The 21413-nt window shown below is 46.1% G+C and overlaps 2 protein-coding genes across 2 annotated transcripts in view; both read left to right on the top strand.

Annotated features, from left to right (window-relative positions):
- Positions 1-511: 511 nt before the first annotated feature.
- On the top strand, positions 512-3294 carry LOC139475297 (uncharacterized). Its single transcript, XM_071258527.1, has 3 exons — positions 512-1027; positions 1293-2406; positions 2918-3294. Exons 1-3 carry the CDS (start codon positions 512-514, stop codon positions 3292-3294), a joined length of 2007 nt encoding a protein of 668 aa, XP_071114628.1.
- A 3662-nt stretch (positions 3295-6956) lies between these two features.
- Positions 6957-21413, top strand: part of LOC139474085 (uncharacterized) — a 189606-nt gene continuing 175149 nt past the window's right edge. The window contains exons 1-2 of the mRNA XM_071256950.1: positions 6957-7038; positions 10774-10913. Of these exons, the coding sequence (XP_071113051.1) occupies positions 10811-10913 (103 nt within the window). The 5' untranslated portion in view covers positions 6957-7038; positions 10774-10810. The remainder of the gene's footprint in view (positions 7039-10773; positions 10914-21413) is intronic.

The raw sequence follows: 21413 nt of genomic DNA, 5'->3' as shown, positions 1-21413 counted from the left end.
CATGTACCACATCCCACAGACATGTACACACCACAGACAATGTACCATCTCCCACAGACAATGTACCACACACAGACCATGTACCACCCACAGACAATGTGCCACCTTCCACAGACAATGTACCACCTCCCACAGACCATGTAACACCTCCCACAGACCATGTACCACCTCCCACAGACCAAGTACCACCTTCCACAGACAATGTAACACCTCCACAAACCATGTGCCACCTTCCACAGACAATGTATCACCTCCCACAGACAATGTACCACCTTCCACAGACCATGTACCACCTCCCACAGACAATGTACCACCTTCCACAGACAATGTACCACCTCCCACAGACAATGTACCATCTCCCAAAGACCATGTACCACCTCCCACAGACCATGTACCACCTCCCACAAACAGGTACCACATCCCACAGACATGTACCATCTCCCACAGACCATGTACCACCTCCCACAGACATGTACCACCTCCACAGACCATGTACCACCTCCCTCGGACCATGTACCACCTCCAGCAGACCATGTACCACCTCCCACAGACCATGTACCACCTCCCACAGACCATGTACCACCTCCACAGACCATGTACCACCTCCACAGACCATGAACCACCTCCCACGGGCCATGTACCACCTCCCACAGACATGTACCACCTCCCACAGACAATGTACCACCTACCACAGACATGTACCACCTCCCACAGACATGTACCACCTCCAACAGACAATGAATCACCTCCCACAGACAATGAACCACCTCCCACAGACCATGTACTACCTCCCACAGACCATGTACCATCTCCCACAGACAATGTACCATCTCCCACAGACAATGTACCACCTCCCACAGACCATGTACCACCTCCCACAGACTATGTACCACCTCCCACAGACAATGTACCACACACAGACCATGTACCACCCACAGACAATGTGCCACCTTCCACAGACAATGTACCAACTCCCACAGACCATGTAACACCTCCCACAGACCATGTACCACCTCCCACAGACCAAGTACCACCTTCCACAGACAATGTACCACCTCCACAGACCATGTGCCACCTTCCACAGACAATGTATCACCTCCCACAGACAATGTACCACCTTCCACAGACAATGTACCACCTCCCACAGACCATGTACCACCTTCCACAGACAATGTACCACCTCCCACAGACAATGTACCATCTCCCAAAGACCATGTACCACCTCCCACAGACCATGTACCACCTCTCACAAACAGGTACCACATCCCACAGACATGTACCATTTCCCACAGACCATGTACCACCTCCCACAGACATGTACCACCTCCACAGACAATGTACCACCTCCCTCGGACCATGTACCACCTCCAGCAGACCATGTACCACCTCCCACAGACCATGTACCACCTCCACAGATCATGAACCACCTTCCACGGACCATGTACCACCTCCCACAGACATGTACCACCTCCCACAGACAATGTACCACCTCCCACAGACATGTACCACCTCCAACAGACATGTACCACCTCCAACAGACCATGTACCACCTCCCACAGACAATGAACCACCTCCCACAGACCATGTACCATCTCCCACAGACAATGTACCATCTCCCAAAGACCATGTACCACCTCCCACAGACCATGTACAACCTCCCACAGACTATGTACCACCTCCCACAGACCATGTACCACCTCCCACAGACAATGAACCACCTCCCACAGACCATGTACTACCTCCCACAGACCATGTACCATCTCCCACAGACAATGTACCATCTCCCACAGACCATGTACCACCTCCCACAGACCATGTACCGTGTCCCACAGACCATGTACCACCTCCATAAAGACCGTGATGCCACTGCCAACCAGACCGTGTGCCACCTCACACAGACCACGTACCACCTCACACAAACCATGTACCACCTCCCAACAGGCCATGGACCACCTCCCACAGACCATTACCACATCCCACAGACCATGTACCACCTCCCACAGACCATGTACCACCTCACACAGACCATGTACCACCTCCCAACAGGCCATGGACCACCTCCCAACAGGCCATGGACCACCTCCCACAGACCATGGACCACCTCACACAGACCATGTACCACCTCCCACAGATCACGTACCACCAACAGACCATGTAACACCTCCATCACGTCATGTACCACCCCCACAGACCATGTACCACTTTCCCACAGGGACACGTACCACCTCCGTACGCACCATGTGCCACCTCCCACAGACAATGTACTACCTCAATCAGGTCATGTACCACCTCCAACAGACATGTACCACCTCCCACGGTCCATGTGCCATCCCCCTAAAGACCAAGAGGCACCTCCCACAGACATGTACCACCTCCCACAGACCATGTTCCACCTCCCACAGACATGTACCACCTCCCACAGACAATGTACCACCTCCACAGACCACGTATCACCTCCCTAAAGACCAAGAGGCCCCTCCCACAGACAATGTACCACCTCCCACAGACATGTGCCACCTCCCACAGACATGTACCATCTCCTACAATGTACCACCTCCCACAGACCATGTACCACCTCCCACAGACCATGTACCACCTCCCACAGATCATGTACCACCAACATACCATGTTCCACCTCCATCAAGTCATGTACCACTTCCCCACAGGGACACGTACCACCTCCCTACGCACCATGTACCACCTCCATAAGACATCTACCACCTCCCAAGGTCTATGTGACACCTCCCTAAAGACCATGAGGCCCCTCCCACAGACATGTACCACCTCCCACAGACCATGTACCACCTTCCACAGACAGGTACCACCACCCATAGACATGTACCACCTCCCACAGACCATGTACCACCTCCCTAAAGACCATGAAGCCCCTCTCACACATATGTTCCAACTTCCACAGACAGGTACAACCTCCAACAGACCAGGTTCCATCTCCCACAGACATGTACCATCTCCAACAGACCATGTGCCACCTCCCACAGACCATTTACCACCACCCAAGAGACCAAGTACCATCTCCCACAGACCATGTGCCACCTCCCACTGACCATTTACCACCACCCAAGAGACCATGTACCATCTCCCACAGACAACGTACCACCTCCCACAGACCATGTACCACCTCCCACAGACAATGTACCACCTCCCACAGACCATGTACCATCTCCCACAGACAATGTACCACCTCCCACAGACCATGTACCACCTCCCACGAACCATGTACCACCTCCCTACCACTTTATTCAGTCCATGCACATTTTTCCACCAACGTCGTAACCCTATTCCCTTGAAATGCATGTACCTTTTTATAAAAATCCAATACCACCTGTCTATGTTGCAAGGTGCCACTTCCCTAAAACAGTAAAAGTCCTAAAAGAGTGATTACTTCATTTGAGCATTCACCACTTCCCGACAATATGATGTACCATTACCCAAGGATGCCATCTACCATTTCCGATGGGGACCATGTGCCAGCTTAATGTATCACTTCCATAACTTTCAGACCATCCACAACATCCATAGAAGACTGCCAACAACTTACCAAGCCCAACATGCACCATTTCCCTAGAAAACCACGTATCATTTTCCGATCTGGACCATAATCCATGTCCCCCAAATACCACGTACCATTATCAGACCCAGACAACCACTTTCATAACAGATCATGTACCATGTTCCCATCCAGATCATGTACCGCATCCAAGAAGACATAGTACCATTTTACCACCTAGACCACGAACCATGTCCTAACAAGACCATGTCCCATTTTCCCAACTTGACCTTGCATCACTTCCCTTGAAGACATGTAACAGTTTCCCACCTAGACCACGTACCTTTTCCCTAGAAGACATGTAACAGTTTCCCACCTAGACCACGTACCTTTTCCCTAGAAGACATGTAACAGTTTCCCACCTAGACCATGCACCTTTTCCCTAGAAGACATGTAACAGTTTCCCACCTAGACCACGCACCTTTTCCCTAGAAGACATGTAACAGTTTCCCACCTAGACCATGCACCTTTTTCCCTAGAAGACATGTAACAGTTTCCCACCTAGATCATGCACCTTTTCCCTAGAAGACATGTAACAGTTTCCCACCTAGACCATGCACCTTTTCCCAAGAAGACATGTAACAGTTTCCCACCTAGATCATGCACCTTGTCCCTAGAAGACATGTAACAGTTTCCCACCTAGACCATGCACCTTTTCCCTAGAAGACATGTAACAGTTTCCCACCTAGACCATGCACCTTTTCCCTAGAAGACATGTAACAGTTTCCCATCTAGACCATGCACCTTTTCCCTAGAAGACATGTAACAGTTTCCCACTTGGACCATGCACCTATTCCCAAGACGTCATGTAACAGGTTCCCGCCTAGACCACGCACCTTTTCCCTAGAAGACATGTAACAGTTTCCCACTTGGACCATGCACCTATTCCCAAGACGTCATGTAACAGGTTCCCGCCTAGACCACGCACCTTTTCCCTAGAAGACATGTAACAGTTTCCCACCTAGACCACGCACCTTTTCCCTAGACGTCATGTAACAGTTTCCCACCTAGACCACAGACCTTTTCCCTAGAAGACATGTAACAGTTTCCCACATGGACCATGCACCTTTTCCCTAGAGGTCATTTAACAGTTTCCCATCTAGACCATGCACCTTTCCCCTTCAAGACGTGTAACAGTTTCCCACATGGACCATGCACCTATTCCCAAGACGTCATGTAACAGGTTCCCGCCTAGACCACGCACCTTTTCCCAAGAAGACATGTAACAGTTTCCCACCTAGACCACGCACCTTTTCCCTAGAAGACATGTAACAGTTTCCCACATGGACCATGCACCTTTTCCCTAGAAGACATGTAACAGTTTCCCACTTGGACCATGCACCTTTTCCCTAGAGGTCATTTAACAGTTTCCCATCTAGACCATGCACCTTTCCCCTTCAAGACATGTAACAGTTTCCCACATGGACCATGCACCTTTTCCCAAGACGTCATGTAACAGGTTCCCGCCTAGACCACGCACCTTTTCCCAAGAAGACATGTAACAGTTTCCCACCTAGACCACGCACCTTTTCCCTAGACGTCATGTAACAGTTTCCCACCTAGACCACAGACCTTTTCCCTAGAAGACATGTAACAGTTTCCCACATGGACCATGCACCTTTTCCCTAGAGGTCATTTAACAGTTTCCCATCTAGACCATGCACCTTTCCCCTTCAAGACGTGTAACAGTTTCCCACATGGACCATGCACCTATTCCCAAGACGTCATGTAACAGGTTCCCGCCTAGACCACGCACCTTTTCCCAAGAAGACATGTAACAGTTTCCCACCTAGACCACGCACCTTTTCCCTAGAAGACATGTAACAGTTTCCCACATGGACCATGCACCTTTTCCCTAGAAGACATGTAACAGTTTCCCACTTGGACCATGCACCTTTTCCCTAGAGGTCATTTAACAGTTTCCCATCTAGACCATGCACCTTTCCCCTTCAAGACATGTAACAGTTTCCCACATGGACCATGCACCTTTTCCCAAGACGTCATGTAACAGGTTCCCGCCTAGACCACGCACCTTTTCCCAAGAAGACATGTAACAGTTTCCCACCTAGACCACGCACCTTTTCCCTAGACGTCATGTAACAGTTTCCCACCTAGACCACAGACCTTTTCCCTAGAAGACATGTAACAGTTTCCCACCTAGACCATGCACCTTTTCCCTAGAAGACATGTAACAGTTTCCCACCTACGCCATGCACCTTTTCCCTAGAAGACATGTAACAGTTTCCCACCTAGACCATGCACCGTTTCCCTCGAAGACATGTAACAGTTTCCCACTTGGACCATGCACCTTTTCCCTAGAAGACATGTAACAGTTTCCCACTTGGACCATGCACCTTTCCCCTAGAAGACATGTAACAGTTTCCCACCTAGACCATGCACCTTTTCCCTAGAAGACATGTAACAGTTTCCCACCTAGACCATGCACCTTTTCCCTAGAAGACACGTAACAGTGTCCCACCTAGACCATGCACCCTTTCCCTAGAAGACATGTAACAGTTTCCCACCTAGGCCATGCACCTTTTTCCTAGAAGACATGTAACAGTTTCCCACTTAGACCACAGACCTTTTCCCTAGAAGACATGTAACAGTTTCCCACCTAGACCATGCACCTTTTCCCTAGAAGACACGTAACAGTGTCCCATCTAGACCATGCACCCTTTCCCTAGAAGACATGTAACAGTTTCCCACCTAGGCCATGCACCTTTTTCCTAGAAGACATGTAACAGTTTCCCACCTAGACCATGCACATTTTCCTAAGAAGACGTGTAACAAGACCTTGTACTACGCCCTTGAAGACCATGTACCACTTCACAGAAGACAATAAAACCCTTTCCAAAGAAAACCATTAACTCCTCTCGACAAGACCATATGTGCGACTTCCCTTGAAGACGATGTGCCTCTTTCCGCCATGACTTATTACTTACGACATGTTAAACCTGCAGCTACACGGGTTTGTCAGGCCGTTGATTAGTTTCACAACACATTCTATACACCACGAATGATTACTCTACAGGATAACGTGATTATCGGCAGTAAGGTGTAGCAAGCTGGAGTTGACTTTGGTCGCCTCACGATAGTCCATCAGTGCCACACTGAAAGAGAACAGGTCCATAGTGCATTTATCACGATGAATGACAGAAGATAAACCATATATATTTAATGTCCAAACCTATCTCCGGAGGCGCGCTTTAATCTCACTGATCTTTTCTGGCATCAAAGCTTTACACGGGCGAAGCCAAGATAATTTCAGGTCATTTCTACTTTTAGTGATATGCTGTCAAATCTCATTCCGTATTCCGCATCCGGCGTGAGCCCCCACTGTTACGGGCGCGGACACCCGATACGGTGAGACTCAGACACACAGGCCGCTTCTCTCAGAGTAGATAACGTTCGATGCTTCAGCCGCTGTAACAGAGGGATGCTACTTGGAAACAACGCTCTTTAGAAAGGTGAGAGTTATGTTATGGAATCTGTATGCAAGTGTTGATTGTAGCGTTCTTCTGTGCGTTGACAGCACAGTTGACAGCGATCGGCCGTTTACCATGGATTAGCCAATTTCTTGGAATCAACGGCAATGTTTTGTCCGTGACCGACTGGTAGACGAGTCACAGTCGGTCAGCAGGATTCTTGACCGTTAGTTGTTACAAACATACATCACAGTTCATTAGTTTAATTATTATTAATTACTTTACATATTTCTGCAGTAATGATGCTTTTTAATTATAAAAAATGGTTCATAAGTGCACGAAAACTTCTTTCATGCTTACGTTATTAACATTATTGTAGAGATATGTAAGAAACTTGATTTCACTTGGCCAATTGAAGAAAATCTCCAAAGTTAATAACGCATCACCGCCAAGCTTATCAGTGTTTATGAAAGCAGTAAACAGGAGATGCTACTTGGGGTTATATTTGGAACTACAAGTACAGTGTTTTTGTTGTGGTAGCAATTGCGGTGTGAGATCCAACCACATCTGCACATCGAGCTTATCAGGCTGGCTGATTGTAGCCTTTGTTCAGATGCAGCTGGGGAACATGAGAGGAGGGTGGTGGGGTGGGGGGGAGTGGAGGAGGGGGGGTTGTCGTCCAGTGATTGTGTAACGTCGTGACATAAGGGCATATTTGTTGAAACAATACCACATGTTAGATTTCCTTGAAGTGTGAAATATCCACAGAGTTGTGACACACTTCTCTTCCTGCCTGTGTCATATCTCGGATCTCTAGAGGAACTACAAGTTGTTTTTCTGATTTCCTGTGTTTAGCGCTCGGTTTCAGAAGTTATCCATAAAATTGTATGCTTTTCTTACCGACTCACCAACTTCTAGAACGGTAATTAAACAGTCTGTATTCAAAGTATTTAACTTTTCCAAAGAGGATATTTAGAAATCTTGTTTATGTCATCTAAATTTCCAATGTAAAAAATAAAGGAGTTAGTTTACATTCTGTTGTGCTGGACGCTCCAAGGCTGTAGTTAACTTTTTTTGACAGGGGCGGGGGGCAAATATTTGTACAAATATGACTTGTCCCCAACTTGTATTTTCATGATTCAAATAAAACTGTTTTCTATCAAAAATCCAGGGGGGCAACTACCCCCCCCCCCCCCCGGCTGGCTACAGCACTGCTGCGCTCTTATTAACACCCATGCCAGCTTCACACACACATTACCATGCATGTAGGGATGTCAGACAACTTCTTAATGCTTGTTCATAAAAGTATACGACTGGGCTAAAGAAATTATATACCCACGCTTGATGGTGACTTAAAATGGAACAAACAAGAAATGGTTGTTCAGTGGTGATATATTTGATAATGGGTATTGTAACTGTGTTTTAGACTTTAAGTTTGCAGCCACGTTTTTCAACATGTACAGTCTTATAACATTCTGATAATGTTTGTAATATTTTTATCAAATCAATTTTTTAAGTGCAACTTTCTTTTACTCAGCAGTTTATGATTAAATAGTAATAAACTTGGACAACAACTTCAGGAAATTCATTAATTTGTGGATATTTACACATGTTCTTTTTCATTTACTTTTATATTTCTAATGTGGAGCAAAGTTACACTCGTATCACACAGTGCTATGATGTCATACAAGCTTACAATGCATTGATGTCATGGTTTAAGGAACACTGTGACACTTACTGCAGTAAGCCACTTGTTAAAAAATTAGAACTTATTGACCGTGATGTTCTATTCCTGATTGATGTATAGCATGGTGTCTTTGACAATTTGATGTTAAGTCTATGATAACAAACTGCACAGCTTCATATCCAAGATAGATTGACTTGACATTTAAGTCCCTTTAAACCCTTAAAGACCCATTGGGGTGTGGGGTGACAGTGATCCTAGGTATCCCCCATACTGACCCCTGAGTGCTGACAGTGATCCTAGGTATCTCCATGCTGACCCCTGAGTGCTGACAGTGATCCTAGGTATCCCAATACTGACCCCTGAGTGCTGACAGTGATCCTAGGTATCTCCATGCTGACCCCTGAGTGCTGACAGTGATCCTAGGTATCTCCATGCTGACCCCTGAGTGCTGACAGTGATCTTAGGTATCTCCATACTGACCCCTGAGTGCTGACAGTGATCCTAGGTATCCCCATGCTGACCCCTGAGTGCTGAAAGTGATCCTAGGTATCCCCATACTGACCCCTGAGTGCTGACAGTGATCCTAGGTATCTCCATGCTGACCCCTGAGTGCTGACAGTGATCCTAGGTATCCCAATACTGACCCCTGAGTGCTGACAGTGATCCTAGGTATCTCCATGCTGACCCCTGAGTGCTGACAGTGATCCTAGGTATCCCAATACTGACCCCTGAGTGCTGACAGTGATCCTAGGTATCTCCATGCTGACCCCTGAGTGCTGACAGTGATCCTAGGTATCTCCATGCTGACCCCTGAGTGCTGACAGTGATCTTAGGTATCTCCATACTGACCCCTGAGTGCTGACAGTGATCCTAGGTATCCCAATACTGACCTCTGAGTGCTGACAGTGATCCTAGGTATCCCCATACTGACCCCTGAGTGCTGACAGTGATCCTAGGTATCCCCATGCTCATCCCTGAGTGTTGATGCTAGGCAAACCCCACACAGACCCTAGAAATGATATGCAACTTTTCACAATATACCATATGAATGTACATAATGCACTGTATGAAATTTTAAATTACAACTGTCTCGTCTCTACATGAAATGGCACACTTCAGGTTTGAAGATAGCCCCAGTCTATGGCTCTCAGTCACAAGCAGTAATTGCATAAACACCATCAATGGAAACTGTTATGGTTGCCTGACGTGTTGGTGATTTGAGTGAATCACAACATTGATTGCAGGAAAAAAAGACATTCCAAATAGACTCAATGGAGCTCAGTGTGCTTGCACACTAAACATCTTCACGAATGCCCTGTGGCCCACTGTGGAAATTATTCATTTGTATTACAGTCATTGCTATTATGTTGTACATAGTACATGTTGTATTCACATCTGCATTGTTGTAATGTTGTACATTGTATCTGTGTGTGAACTATTGTATGGTATAAATAATATTTGAACTATTATTCAGCTCTACACAGAAAAAGTAGACTGTAAACTGTCATGTATGTTTATTTTCAGTTTTGTTTGTTTGTTTGTTGTTTAACGCTGCACTAAGCAATATTCCAGCTATAAGACGGCGATCTGTAAATAATCAAGTCTGAACCAGACAATCCAGTGATTGACATCATGAGCATCGATCTACGCAATTGGGATACAATGACATGCATCAACCAAGTCAGCGAGTCTGACCACCCTATCCTGTTTGAAATGAGTATTTGAGCCAATTTGTTACAATTAATCTCAACATGAAACAAACAAATAACACAGTTTGGTGGTAGAAGATGACAAAATGCTTGACCCAGATATTTACATCCAAGATTATTGCACTTATATAGCAACGTGCATGCACGTGTATGTGTGTGTGTGTGGCTGCTTGTACTAGTCCGGACTGATGCCAATTAATAGTGCTAGCACACTGAGATACCATGCCACAGTTTAACATGAATACCCCACTCAGACACAGTATGCTGACTCCGAGCCGACCAGTCCTTGTTTTAGATCTTTAATGCTGAGTGCTATACAGGGTACCACAGTCGACGGTCGACCAGTTGTATAAACCTACAACAAACTTTTTATACTTTCAGGTGCAAGTTGTGTGAGATTTGGCCCCAGTGTGATACAATGGGTTGCCGGGTGTCCCCTGGATACTATTGGGGGTGTGGCCTGACCCTGGTGCTGGCTGTGCTGCTGTGTGGGGGCCAACAGGAGGACTACAGGAGTGCAGGTCAGTTGTCAGGGAGGAGGGTGGTGGATGGGGGTGGGATGTGGGTGTGGCGTGGCCTGACCCTGGTGCTGGCTGTACTGCAGTAGGGGACCAGCAGGAGGAGTCCAGGTCATCACACAGTTAGGTGGTGAGGTGAGGTGAGGTGAGGTGAGGTGAGGTGAGGTGAGGTGAAATTGGGTTTAACGTCGCGTCCAAGATTATTGCACTTATATAGCGACGTGCATGCACGTGTGTGTGTGTGTGTGTGTGTGTGTGTGTGTGGCTGCTTGTACTAGTCCGGACTGATGCCGGTTTATAGTGCTAGCCCACTGAGATACCATGCCGCAGTTTAACATGAATACCCCACACAGTATACTGACTCCGAGCCGACCAGTCCTTGTTTCATCCCCTTAATGCCGAGCGCCAGACAGGGTTACAACAACTACCATCTTTTAATGTCTTTTGGTATGACGCGGCCGGGGATCGAACCCTGGACCTTCCGCTCTCTGGGCGGAAGCTCTACCACTAGACCACGGAGGCGGTCTCACGCAGTTAGGGATGTGGTGGGTGAATGTTGTTTTATCTAGCAGTCAGCTCTATCGTGGCCTGTGTATAATCAGGTCTGGACCAGACAAGCCAGTGACACACATGCAGCAAGCCACACCATTAGGGTACTATGACAAGCAATGAGGGACCTCGCCATCTTACCTAGCTCTGCCAACTAGGGGTGTCATTGATAGGAAAGTATACTATCAATACATTCCCTCAAACGTTTCACGATGTATCAATGTGTTCATTAATAATGAAATTATTTACATGTAATTTTCTTATGTAGACCTGCATGTAATCAAATTAATGCTAAATTTGAACTAGGCTGATTCACAAAATGTTTAAAATTAAGAAATAGAAAATTAAATGCATTTCTGTGTCATTTATAATAATTGTCATTCATAGAGTGGTTTAAGAGAAAGTAGAAAGGGGGTTGAGAGAGACTGGAAAGGGGGTTGAGAAAGTAGAAAGGGGCTGAGAGAAAGTAGAAAGGGGCTGAGAGAAAGTAGAAAGGGGCTGAAAGAAAGTAGAAAGGGGCTGAGAGAAAGTAGAAAGGGGCTGAGAGAAAGTAGAAAGGGGCTGAGAGAAAGTTGAAAGGGGCTGAGAGAAAGTAGAAAGGATATATAGAGAAAGGGGTTGAGAGAGAGTGGAAAGGAGATATAGAGAAAAGGGGTTGAGAGAGAGTGGAAAGGAGATACAGAGAAAAGGGGTTGAGAGAGAATGGAAAGGAGATAAGGAGAAAAGGGGTTGAGAGAAAACGGAGAGGAGATACAGAGAAAAGGGGTTGAGAGAGAGTGGAAAGGAGATATGGAGAAAAGGGGTTGAGAAAAAAAGGAGAGGAGATATAGAGAAAAGGGGTTGAGAGAGAGTGGAAAGGAGATATAGAGAAAAGGGGTTTAGAGAAAGTAGAAAGGGGATATAGAGAAATGGGGTTTAGAGAGACTCAACACTGGCTTTGAGAGAGTGGAAAAAGGATTAGAGAGAGTGCACAAGGAGTTGAGAGGGAGTGGAAAGGGGGTTTAGAGAAAGTAGAAATGGGGAAGAGTGGTTAAGAGATGGAGAAGAGGGGTGAGCCAGTATGGTTGTAGGAGTGAGAAGTATAGGCTAGGGAGGTCAAGGTAAGATTTGAAGATGAGAGAGAGAAGTATAGGTCATAGAGTTCTCCTAAGCCTCTGGGGGGTGAGAAGGAGGTAGATGCTGACTGAGTGATGGACTAAAGGAGACCGGGTAAACCTGGTGATATAACCCAGAGAGCCTGGTAATATGACCCAGTGATGTTACCTCCTCATACAGACTCTAAATCGGTGTTGAGGAGGACAGGCTGAGATCCTGTTAACGCTTCATGGTTTATGTGACTTCTTGTTTGGTGCTCATAAACTCCAGATATTGTGACTGGTGCTAATGGGTTAATGGCCTCTGAGGTTCCTATATGGCAAACATAGGGTCATAATGCTGTCTAGTTGGCCTCAGCGACTGAAGAGGAATGTGTGATCTAATGACGGTTTATGGATCAGTATGTACCTTCTTGACATACTCCCTCAAACAGCTTCTCGTTTGATCATTACACTGAAAGATTAGTTGGTTTGGAACTACCTATCCTACAATGAATCTGTTTGGAGTTTGTACTTAAAAAGAACTTTCGGTTCATGTTCTAAGAAGGAATGTGATGATATCTGCAGATTCTTCTCTTCACTGACGATGCTGTCAGCTTAGAGTCACTGACAGACAAGGTTCTAAAGTAACTGACATCATCCATTCTAAAGTCACTGACAGCGTCCATTCTAGAGTCACTCCCTGCCTAGAATCAAGAGTCACTCCCAGCCTAGATTCTAGAGTCACTGACAGACAAGGTTCTAGGATCACTGACAGACAAGGTTCTAAAGTCACTGGCAGTGTCCATTCTAGAGTCACTGCCAGCCTGGAGTCTAGAGTCACTGTCAGACAAGGTTCTAGAGTCACTGTCAGACTAGGTTCTAGAGTCACTGCCAGCCTAGAGTCTAGAGTCACTGTCAGACTAGGTTCTAGAGTCACTGCCAGCCTAGAGTCTAGAGTCACTGTCAGACTAGGTTCTAGAGTCACTGTCAGACTAGGTTCTAGAGTCACTGTCAGACTAGAGTCTAGAGTCACTGTCAGACAAGGTTCTAGAGTCACTGTCAGACTAGGTTCAAGAGTCACTGTCAGACTAGGTTCTAGAGTCACTGTCAGACTAGGTTCTAGAGTCACTGCCAGCCTAGAGTCTAGAGTCACTGTCAGACAAGGTTCTAGAGTCACTGTCAGACAAGGTTCTAGAGTCACAGTCAGACAAGGTTCTAGAGTCACTGCCAGCCTAGAGTCTAGAGTCACTGTCAGACAAGGTTCTAGAGTCACTGTCAGACAAGGTTCTAGAGTCACTGTCAGACAAGGTTCTAGAGTCACTGTCAGACTGGGCTCGAGAGTCACTGGCAGACCAGGTTCTAGAGTCACTGACAGACAAGGTTCTAGAATCACTGACAGCATCCATTCTAAAGTCACTGGCAGTGTCCATTCGAGAGTCACTGCCAGCCTGGAGTCTAAAGTCACTGGCAGACTAGATTCAAGAGTCACTGCCAGACAAGAATCAAGAGTCACTGGCAGACAAGGTTCTAGAGTCACTGTCACTGTAGCTTATAAAAACCTCCTGGAATGATCATCCTTTTTTCCTATCTCAACATTAGAATGTCTGTGACACTGGCAATAACCAGGTGTTTGAGCAAGGCTGATCCAGTCTGTCATCTCAGTGGAGCTGTGTTGCCAAACAGTGGCAGTCTGTTTAGAGATATTCTTTATGACCATGGGGTTTGAGTTAGGCCGGGGAGACCAGGTGGTTCTGATCATAGTGAGCGCAGCTAATTGTTGGAAATATGTTTACACACACTTGCGGAGCTGTAGGAGAGATGGACTGATTATGTATGTGCCTGGAGGAAGGGGATATTAGAGATGGTAGTGTCAGGGTGTTTTAGTAGTTAGTAGCTTGCAGGGGTAAGGGAGGTGGTAGAGGCTTGCAGTGGTGAGGGAGGTGGTAGAGGCTTGTAGAGGTGAGGGAGTTGGTAGAGGCTTGTAGTGGTGAGGGAGGTGGTAGAGGCTTGTAGTGGTGAGGGAGGTAGTAGTGGCTTGTACTGGTGAGGGAGCAGGTAGAGGCTTACAGTGGTGAGGGAGGTAGTACAGGCTTGCAGTGGTGAGGGAGGTGGTAGAGGCTTGTATTGGTGAGGGAGGTGGTGGAGGCTTGCAGTGGTGAGGGAGGTAGTAGAGGCTTGCAGTGGTGAGGGAGGTGGTGGAGGCTTGCGGTGATGAGGGAGATGGTAGAGGCTTGTATTGGTGAGGGAGGTGGTGGAGGCTTGCAGTGGTGAGGGAGGTGGGGGAGGCTTGCAGTGGTGAGGGAGGTAGTAGAGGCTTGCAGTGGTGAGGGAGGTGGTGGAGGCTTGCGGTGGTGAGGGAGATGGTAGAGGCTTGTAGTGGTGAGGGAGATAGTAGAGGCTTGCAGTGTTGAGGGAGGTGGTAGAGGCTTGCAGTGTTGAGGGAGGTAGTAGAGGCTTGCAGTGTTGAGGGAGGTGGTAGAGGCTTGCAGTGTTGAGGGAGGTAATAGAGGCTTGCAGTGTTGAGGGAGATGGTAGAGGCTTGCAGTGGTGAGGGAGGTGGTAGAGGCTTGTAGTGGTGAGGGAGATGGTAGAGGCTTGCAGTGGTGAGGGAGGTAGTAGAGGCTTGCAGTGGTGAGGGATATGGTAGAGGCTTGCAGTGGTGAGGGAGATGGTAGAGGCTTGCAGTGGTGAGGGAGGTGGTAGAGGCTTGTAGTGGTGAGGAAGGTGGTAGAGGCTTGTAGTGGTGAGGGAGGTGGTGGAGGCTTGCAGTGGTGAGGGAGGTAGTAGAGGCTTGCAGTGGTGAGGGATATGGTAGAGGCTTGCAGTGGTGAGGGAGATGGTAGAGGCTTGCAGTGGTGAGGGAGGTGGTAGAGGCTTGTAGTGGTGAGGGAGGTGGTAGAGGCTTGTAGTGGTGAGGGAGGTGATGGAGGCTTGCAGTTGTGAGGGAGATGGTAGAGGCTTGTAGTGGTGAGGGAGGTAGTAGAGGCTTTCAGTGGTGAGGGAGGTGGTAGAGGCTTGCAGTGGTGAGGCAGGTAGTAGAGGCTTGCAGTGGTGAGGGAGGTAGTAGAGGCTTGTAGTGGTGAGGGAGGTGGTAGAGGCTTGCAGTGGTGAGGGAGGTGGTAGAGGCTTGCAGTGGTGAGGGAGGTGGTAGAGGCTTGCAGTGGTGAGGGAGGTAGTAGAGGCTTGTAGTGGTGAGGGAGGTGGTAGAGGCTTGCAGTGGTGAGGGAGGTAGTAGAGGCTTTCAGTGGTGAGGGAGGTAGTAGAGGCTTGCAGTGGTGAGGGAGGTGGTAGAGGCTTGCAGTGGTGAGGGAGGTGGGGGAGGCTTGCAGTGGTGAGGGAGATGTTGGAGGCTTGTAGTGGTGATGGAGGTGGTAGAGACTTGCAGTGGTGAGGGAGGTAGTGGAGGCTTGTAGTGGTGAGGGAGGTAGTGGAGGCTTGTAGTGGTGAGGGAGATGGTAGAGGCTTGCAGTGGTGAGGGAGGTGGTAGAGGCTTGTAGTGGTGAGGGAGATGGTAGAGGCTTGCAGTGGTGAGGGAGGTGGTAGAGGCTTGTAGTGGTGAGGGAGGTGGTAGAGGCTTGTAGTGGTGAGGGAGGTGGTAGAGGCTTGCAGTGGTGAGGGAGGTGGTAGAGGCTTGCAGTGGTGAGGGAGGTTGTAGAGGCTTGTACTAGTGGGGGAGGTGGTAGAGGCTTGTACTGGTGAGGGAGGTGGTAGAGGCTTGCAGTGGTGAGGGAGGTGGTAGAGGCTTACAGTGGTGAGGGAGGTGGTAGAGGCTTGTACTGGTGAGGGAGGTAGTAGAGGCTTGCAGTAGTGAGGGAGGTTGTAGAGGCTTGCAGTGGTGAGGGAGGTTGTAGAGGCTTGCAGTGGTGAGGGAGGTGGTAGAGGCTTGTACTGGTGAGGGAGGTGGTAGAGGATTGCAGTGGTGAGGGAGATGGTGGAGGCTTGCAGTGGTGCTGGAGGCAGTAGAGGCTTGCAGTGGTAAGGGAGGTGGTGGAGGCTTGCACTGAGGAAGGAGGTGGTAGAGGCTTTCAGTGGTAAGGGAGGTCGTAGAAACTTGGAGTGGTGAGGAAGGGTCTGGTTTAGGGAAGCACACATGGTTATAAAATGAAGGGATGAGAGTCACTGGATGAGTGTAAGGGATGTGTTACAGTTCTAGGAGAGGGTAAGGGGGCAATCAGGAGACAGCAGAGGTAACCCAGTACAAAGGTGATGTGTGGTCAGTTGAGCTACTTGACACCTGGCACATGTACACTTCTTCCAACCAGGAAGTGGGAGCAGGCCACAGGATCTTCAGGGGGAGCAGGCCACGGGATGGCTTACTGGGAAGGGCGGGGGGTGGTCGGGTGGAGGGGGATGAGGTTTGGGGGGTGAGGAAGGAGCAGTCCACTAGGGACTCTATTAAGAGGTGGAAGAAGGGGTTGTTCACTGGGATACTCGGGCAGGGTGGGGGGGGGGGGGTAGGAGGAGAGGAGGGGATGGTACTCTGGAGATTCATTGAGACAAGCTGGAGAAATAGGCAGAGGAAATATTGGTTTATGTTCCAGTTATAATGTTTACAGTTTGGAATGTGGAAATGTTAAGTTGGGGTTCACTGGCATTGACAGTGATACAGGCTGAGGTTTCTACTTGGGATTGGTTGTCGTGGATTTTGAATTTAATTCATGTTCAGTGCAATATATGTTCTTATTATAAAGTATTTGTACAAAAATTATTTCAACCTAGCAAGTATTTGTTTCACTAAAACCAACCTTAACGAAGTATTTTGTCAAGAATATTACTAAAAAAGAGTCTTTGTAATGATTTGAGGCAAGGAATATTGTAAATTATGAATAATGCTACATTATAAGTTGTCCACCTTCGGTACCAGTAGACAACAAACTTTTTTACCGCACTCCTGATTATATTGCAAATATGCCTTATGCATGCATACTTTGATCCAAATTGGTAAGAATACCACAGTTAGGCATTTCTCCCAGACGACAAAAAACAAACTTAGAGTTATTCCCCTTTGATCTATTTTATTCAGAAATTATGGTAAATATCTGGAGAATAACTAATCATATCATTATTTTGAGATACAAAATTGCGGTTGGTATGTTGCAAATGGAAAGCCAACAGTTCGGCAATTTGAGTGGGGAACATAAAAAATGTAACTTACATTTCACGGGGGTACATTGAAAATAATAGGGGGCAGTCGGGTAGCCTAGTGATTAAAGCGTTCGCTCGTCACGCCGAAGACCCAGGTTCAATTCCTGACATGGGTACAATGTGTGAAGCCCATTTCTGGTGTCCACCACCGTGATATTGCTGGAATATTGCTAAAAGCGACGTAAAGCCATACTCACTCACTCACTCACTGAAAATAATAGAATGGGTCTTGGCCAATCAGAATTCAACAATGTGTAAGGTAAGCTTTAGGTAATATAACCCAAGTAGATTGAAGGTAATAGCTTGGCATTATTTGGATGTGCATATTGTGGATGAACCACTTCCTTGGTGTAGTTGATAAAGCATCTGCATCTGGAAGGTCAGTGGTTGGAGATCCTGGTCTCATCATAACAAAATATGTTAAAAAACTGCACTTGTTTTTTCCCTGCCTAATGCTTGGCCTTAGGCCTTGATTTAAGCATCTTCCCGGGGCAAGGGCGTTAACTGACTATAAAAGTCCAGTTTCCACCCTTGCAGAACTAGGCTTGAATTTCCAGGGTCGATCGTAGCGCCACCAGTGGATATTTTGAGTTATGTCCCTCCTATATCCTTGCTATTAACCAACCAGATTCCACCTCTCGTATCACTTGCAATTGCTTCAAACATAATGGCGGCATCAAATGACTTGAGTACATTGATTAAAAACATGAAAAGATTTGTAAAATTTCTGTTGACACGCAGTTGGCGCTACACATGCTTTGCAAATCCTTCAGTTGACCGAAATATGCACTTTGAAGTCCATGTTGTTTACAAACCGGATGTCTAGTTTGGTATGCCATTTTGATTGAACTATGCATAGACTGTTAGTCCAGCCAAAATGTAACTCTGAATTCCACCCTAAGTCGGCAAAGGTGGAAACTGACTTTAATAATTAGCTAACGCCCTTGTCTCGGGAAGATGTGATTTAAGGGGGTAAGAGAAAGTATATTGTGTATGAGCGGGGTAAACTGCAGCATGGTGTCTCGATGGGACAGTACTATAAAAATGGTGGACTTAACTAAAGCAGCCACACACACACATGCACGAAATTTGCTATATAAGTGAAAAAATTTTGAAATCTAATCACATTGTTGTTCTCAACACTTATTGGTCAGTTGAAGTAATATGATATTAAATTTCTACCTTGATGAGAATAATAAGGTAGACTTTCACAGGACATATATATATACATAATTATATCCCGCTTGTGTGAGATCAAGCTATACTTCCCAAGATATCATGGATATCATGCAATTAAGTTTAATCAAGTTGCATTGCAGAACATTGTGACATCATCAGTTACTATGACATCACAATCAAATGACAACAGTACTAAGCCTGAGACGAGTCCGAATTTTCCACCCACCTATTACCCGACCCTACCCAGGTACCCGCTGTAGGTCTCAGGAGATAGTTACAAATGTCCCATGGGGTATAGTTTGACATTTGGTTTTCAAAAGGGGGGGATCTGGACCCCCCTCTGGATCTGCCTATGCTCAAAATGTCAAACAGTAACATCTTAACCAGTTTGGCTACAAGAATAGACTTACCGTATTCAACATAAAAAGCGCCCCGCTCTATTAAGCGCCCACGGCAATATTTGCTAATATAGTGGCTAGTGAACAATCCCAATTGGCACCCCTTCCAATTGATCAATGTACTCAAGACATATTTTCTCCGCATATAATACGCACTCGTGTGTTATCTGCCCCTTAATCATGGGCAATTAAATTCAGGAAAAATATATCTGTCGTACATAAACATTTCAGGCTGTCAGCATAAACCACGAAATTTATCTTTCAACTCTGGTTTTTTTTACACTGAAATAATATTCTAATAAGAGCCCCCTATTTCTAATTTGGAGAGTGCCCTGGGCGCTTATTACGTCGAATACGGTAATACTGCAGTATGTCAGGGATATAGAGAATCCCACCCGAGTGTCTTTGGATATCAAATATATCAACAAGAGTTGACTAAAGTGGAAACTCTGAGGCTTGCTGAGGAGATTTTCCACTTTTATCAACTCGTGTTGATATATTTGATATCAAAAGACACAAGGGTGAGGTTATATTTATCATCCAACATCATCCAACTTTTTCAGTTTGTAGACAGTGTATTATAACACATGGACTTAAAGTGAGTGAAAGATCAACAGTAATGGGAGGGATTTCCAAGGTTTTGTCCATGAGCATGTGAGACCTAGGAGTTAGTCATCATCGCTGAATTGGCTGTTCACTTAAAGGCGGTAATAAAGATGTGATCACAGTCGCTGAAGTCACTTCATAAATCACTGCACAATACGGTTGACTGCCGCTGACTTGGCATGGAGTTCCCGTGGGTATTCAGATAGTTCACAAGGGCAAGGTCGATCATGGACATGCAGCCTCAAACACTGACTTTTTACAACATATGCAATGACCTCATTTCAAGGTTAAATTGTCAGTGTGGCCATTAACAAAGATTCTGTATTTATTCACACAAGCAAATCTCCGGAGTGTTCCCAGGAATGTGGAAGTAGTTTTATATGATTTAGAGAACATGATCTCTTGTAACCATGGTGAACAGCTTCTCATTCAATGGCATAGGCGTATACATGTAAACTGTACATTAAAAAATATTTTGATATGACATGTAATTGTCATGTAAGAACAATGGATTGACTTTGTATACATTATTTTTCTACATTTCTCATTTCAATTGTTTTTTCACTTTCTTTTTAAAATTGAAAATGGTTTATACTGAATAACCTAATCAAATCTAGCAGCTATGGATTACATGTCTCTCTAGAATGGTTGGGGGTGGTCGGGTAGCCTAGTGGTTAAAGCATTCGCTCGTCACGCGAGATGTGTGAAGCCCATTTCTGGTGTCCCCCGCCGTGATATTTCTGGCATATTGCTAAAAGCGGCGTAAAACCATACTCACTCAGTCACTAGAATGGATGGTGTGGGTTCCTCACCAAAGGCTCTGAACTTGCTTCATCCATTCAATTGGGACAGATACTAAATGTTTATTGTGTTCTGTAAAAAGCTTTTTGTAATCTGGTATTACTCTCTGTTGTATAATTCATTGATGTGCCAATATCTCCTAGTATTTTTCAGTTGATATATTGATACTAAAATCAATGACAACCCTAAAGCTATATATCCCATTAATAATCAGTGAAAGGCAAGATGGCAGATAACAGGCATGTTATAAATCAACTGGTAAAATTAATTATTGTGTTGAAATATTTTGAAAAAGATTAATTCCAAAAATATATATAAGGTACAAAAACTATCCAGCTATCTCGTTGGAACCAATTTGTAGTTAAAAAAATGAATTCGAAGTATCAAATTAGCCGTTGACTAGTTAACATATTGGCAGGCTTTTTACCTGTTTGCCTGTTTTCTGTAAAAAAATGTTACATTCAGATACGAAAAAGGGCCAGTTGATCAGATTTAATCTTAGCATCAGTTGGTAGTGGTAAAAAAAAAATTCAGAGTACAAAAAAGGACCTGTTTGACCATTTATTTGTTGAATTTGCAGAAGCATGACTTGAACTGCCAAGTGCCTTTCCATTTCATTATAGCAGAGTGTTATTCAATGTGCCAACCGAGGTGATAGTGTTATTCAATTGTCCGAAGGGACATGGTAAGAATGGCTGGATTATGTGGGAGTGTTTGGCTCGGTGTTACACGAGCGAGCTGCATGCTGC

Source organism: Haliotis cracherodii, unplaced genomic scaffold, assembly GCF_022045235.1.
Source record: "Haliotis cracherodii isolate W230 unplaced genomic scaffold, xgHalCrac1.p SCAF_3, whole genome shotgun sequence".
Lineage (NCBI taxonomy): Eukaryota > Metazoa > Mollusca > Gastropoda > Lepetellida > Haliotidae > Haliotis > Haliotis cracherodii.
The sequence above is the reverse complement of the archived record's forward strand: the minus strand, read 5'-3'. Positions and strand labels throughout refer to the sequence as shown.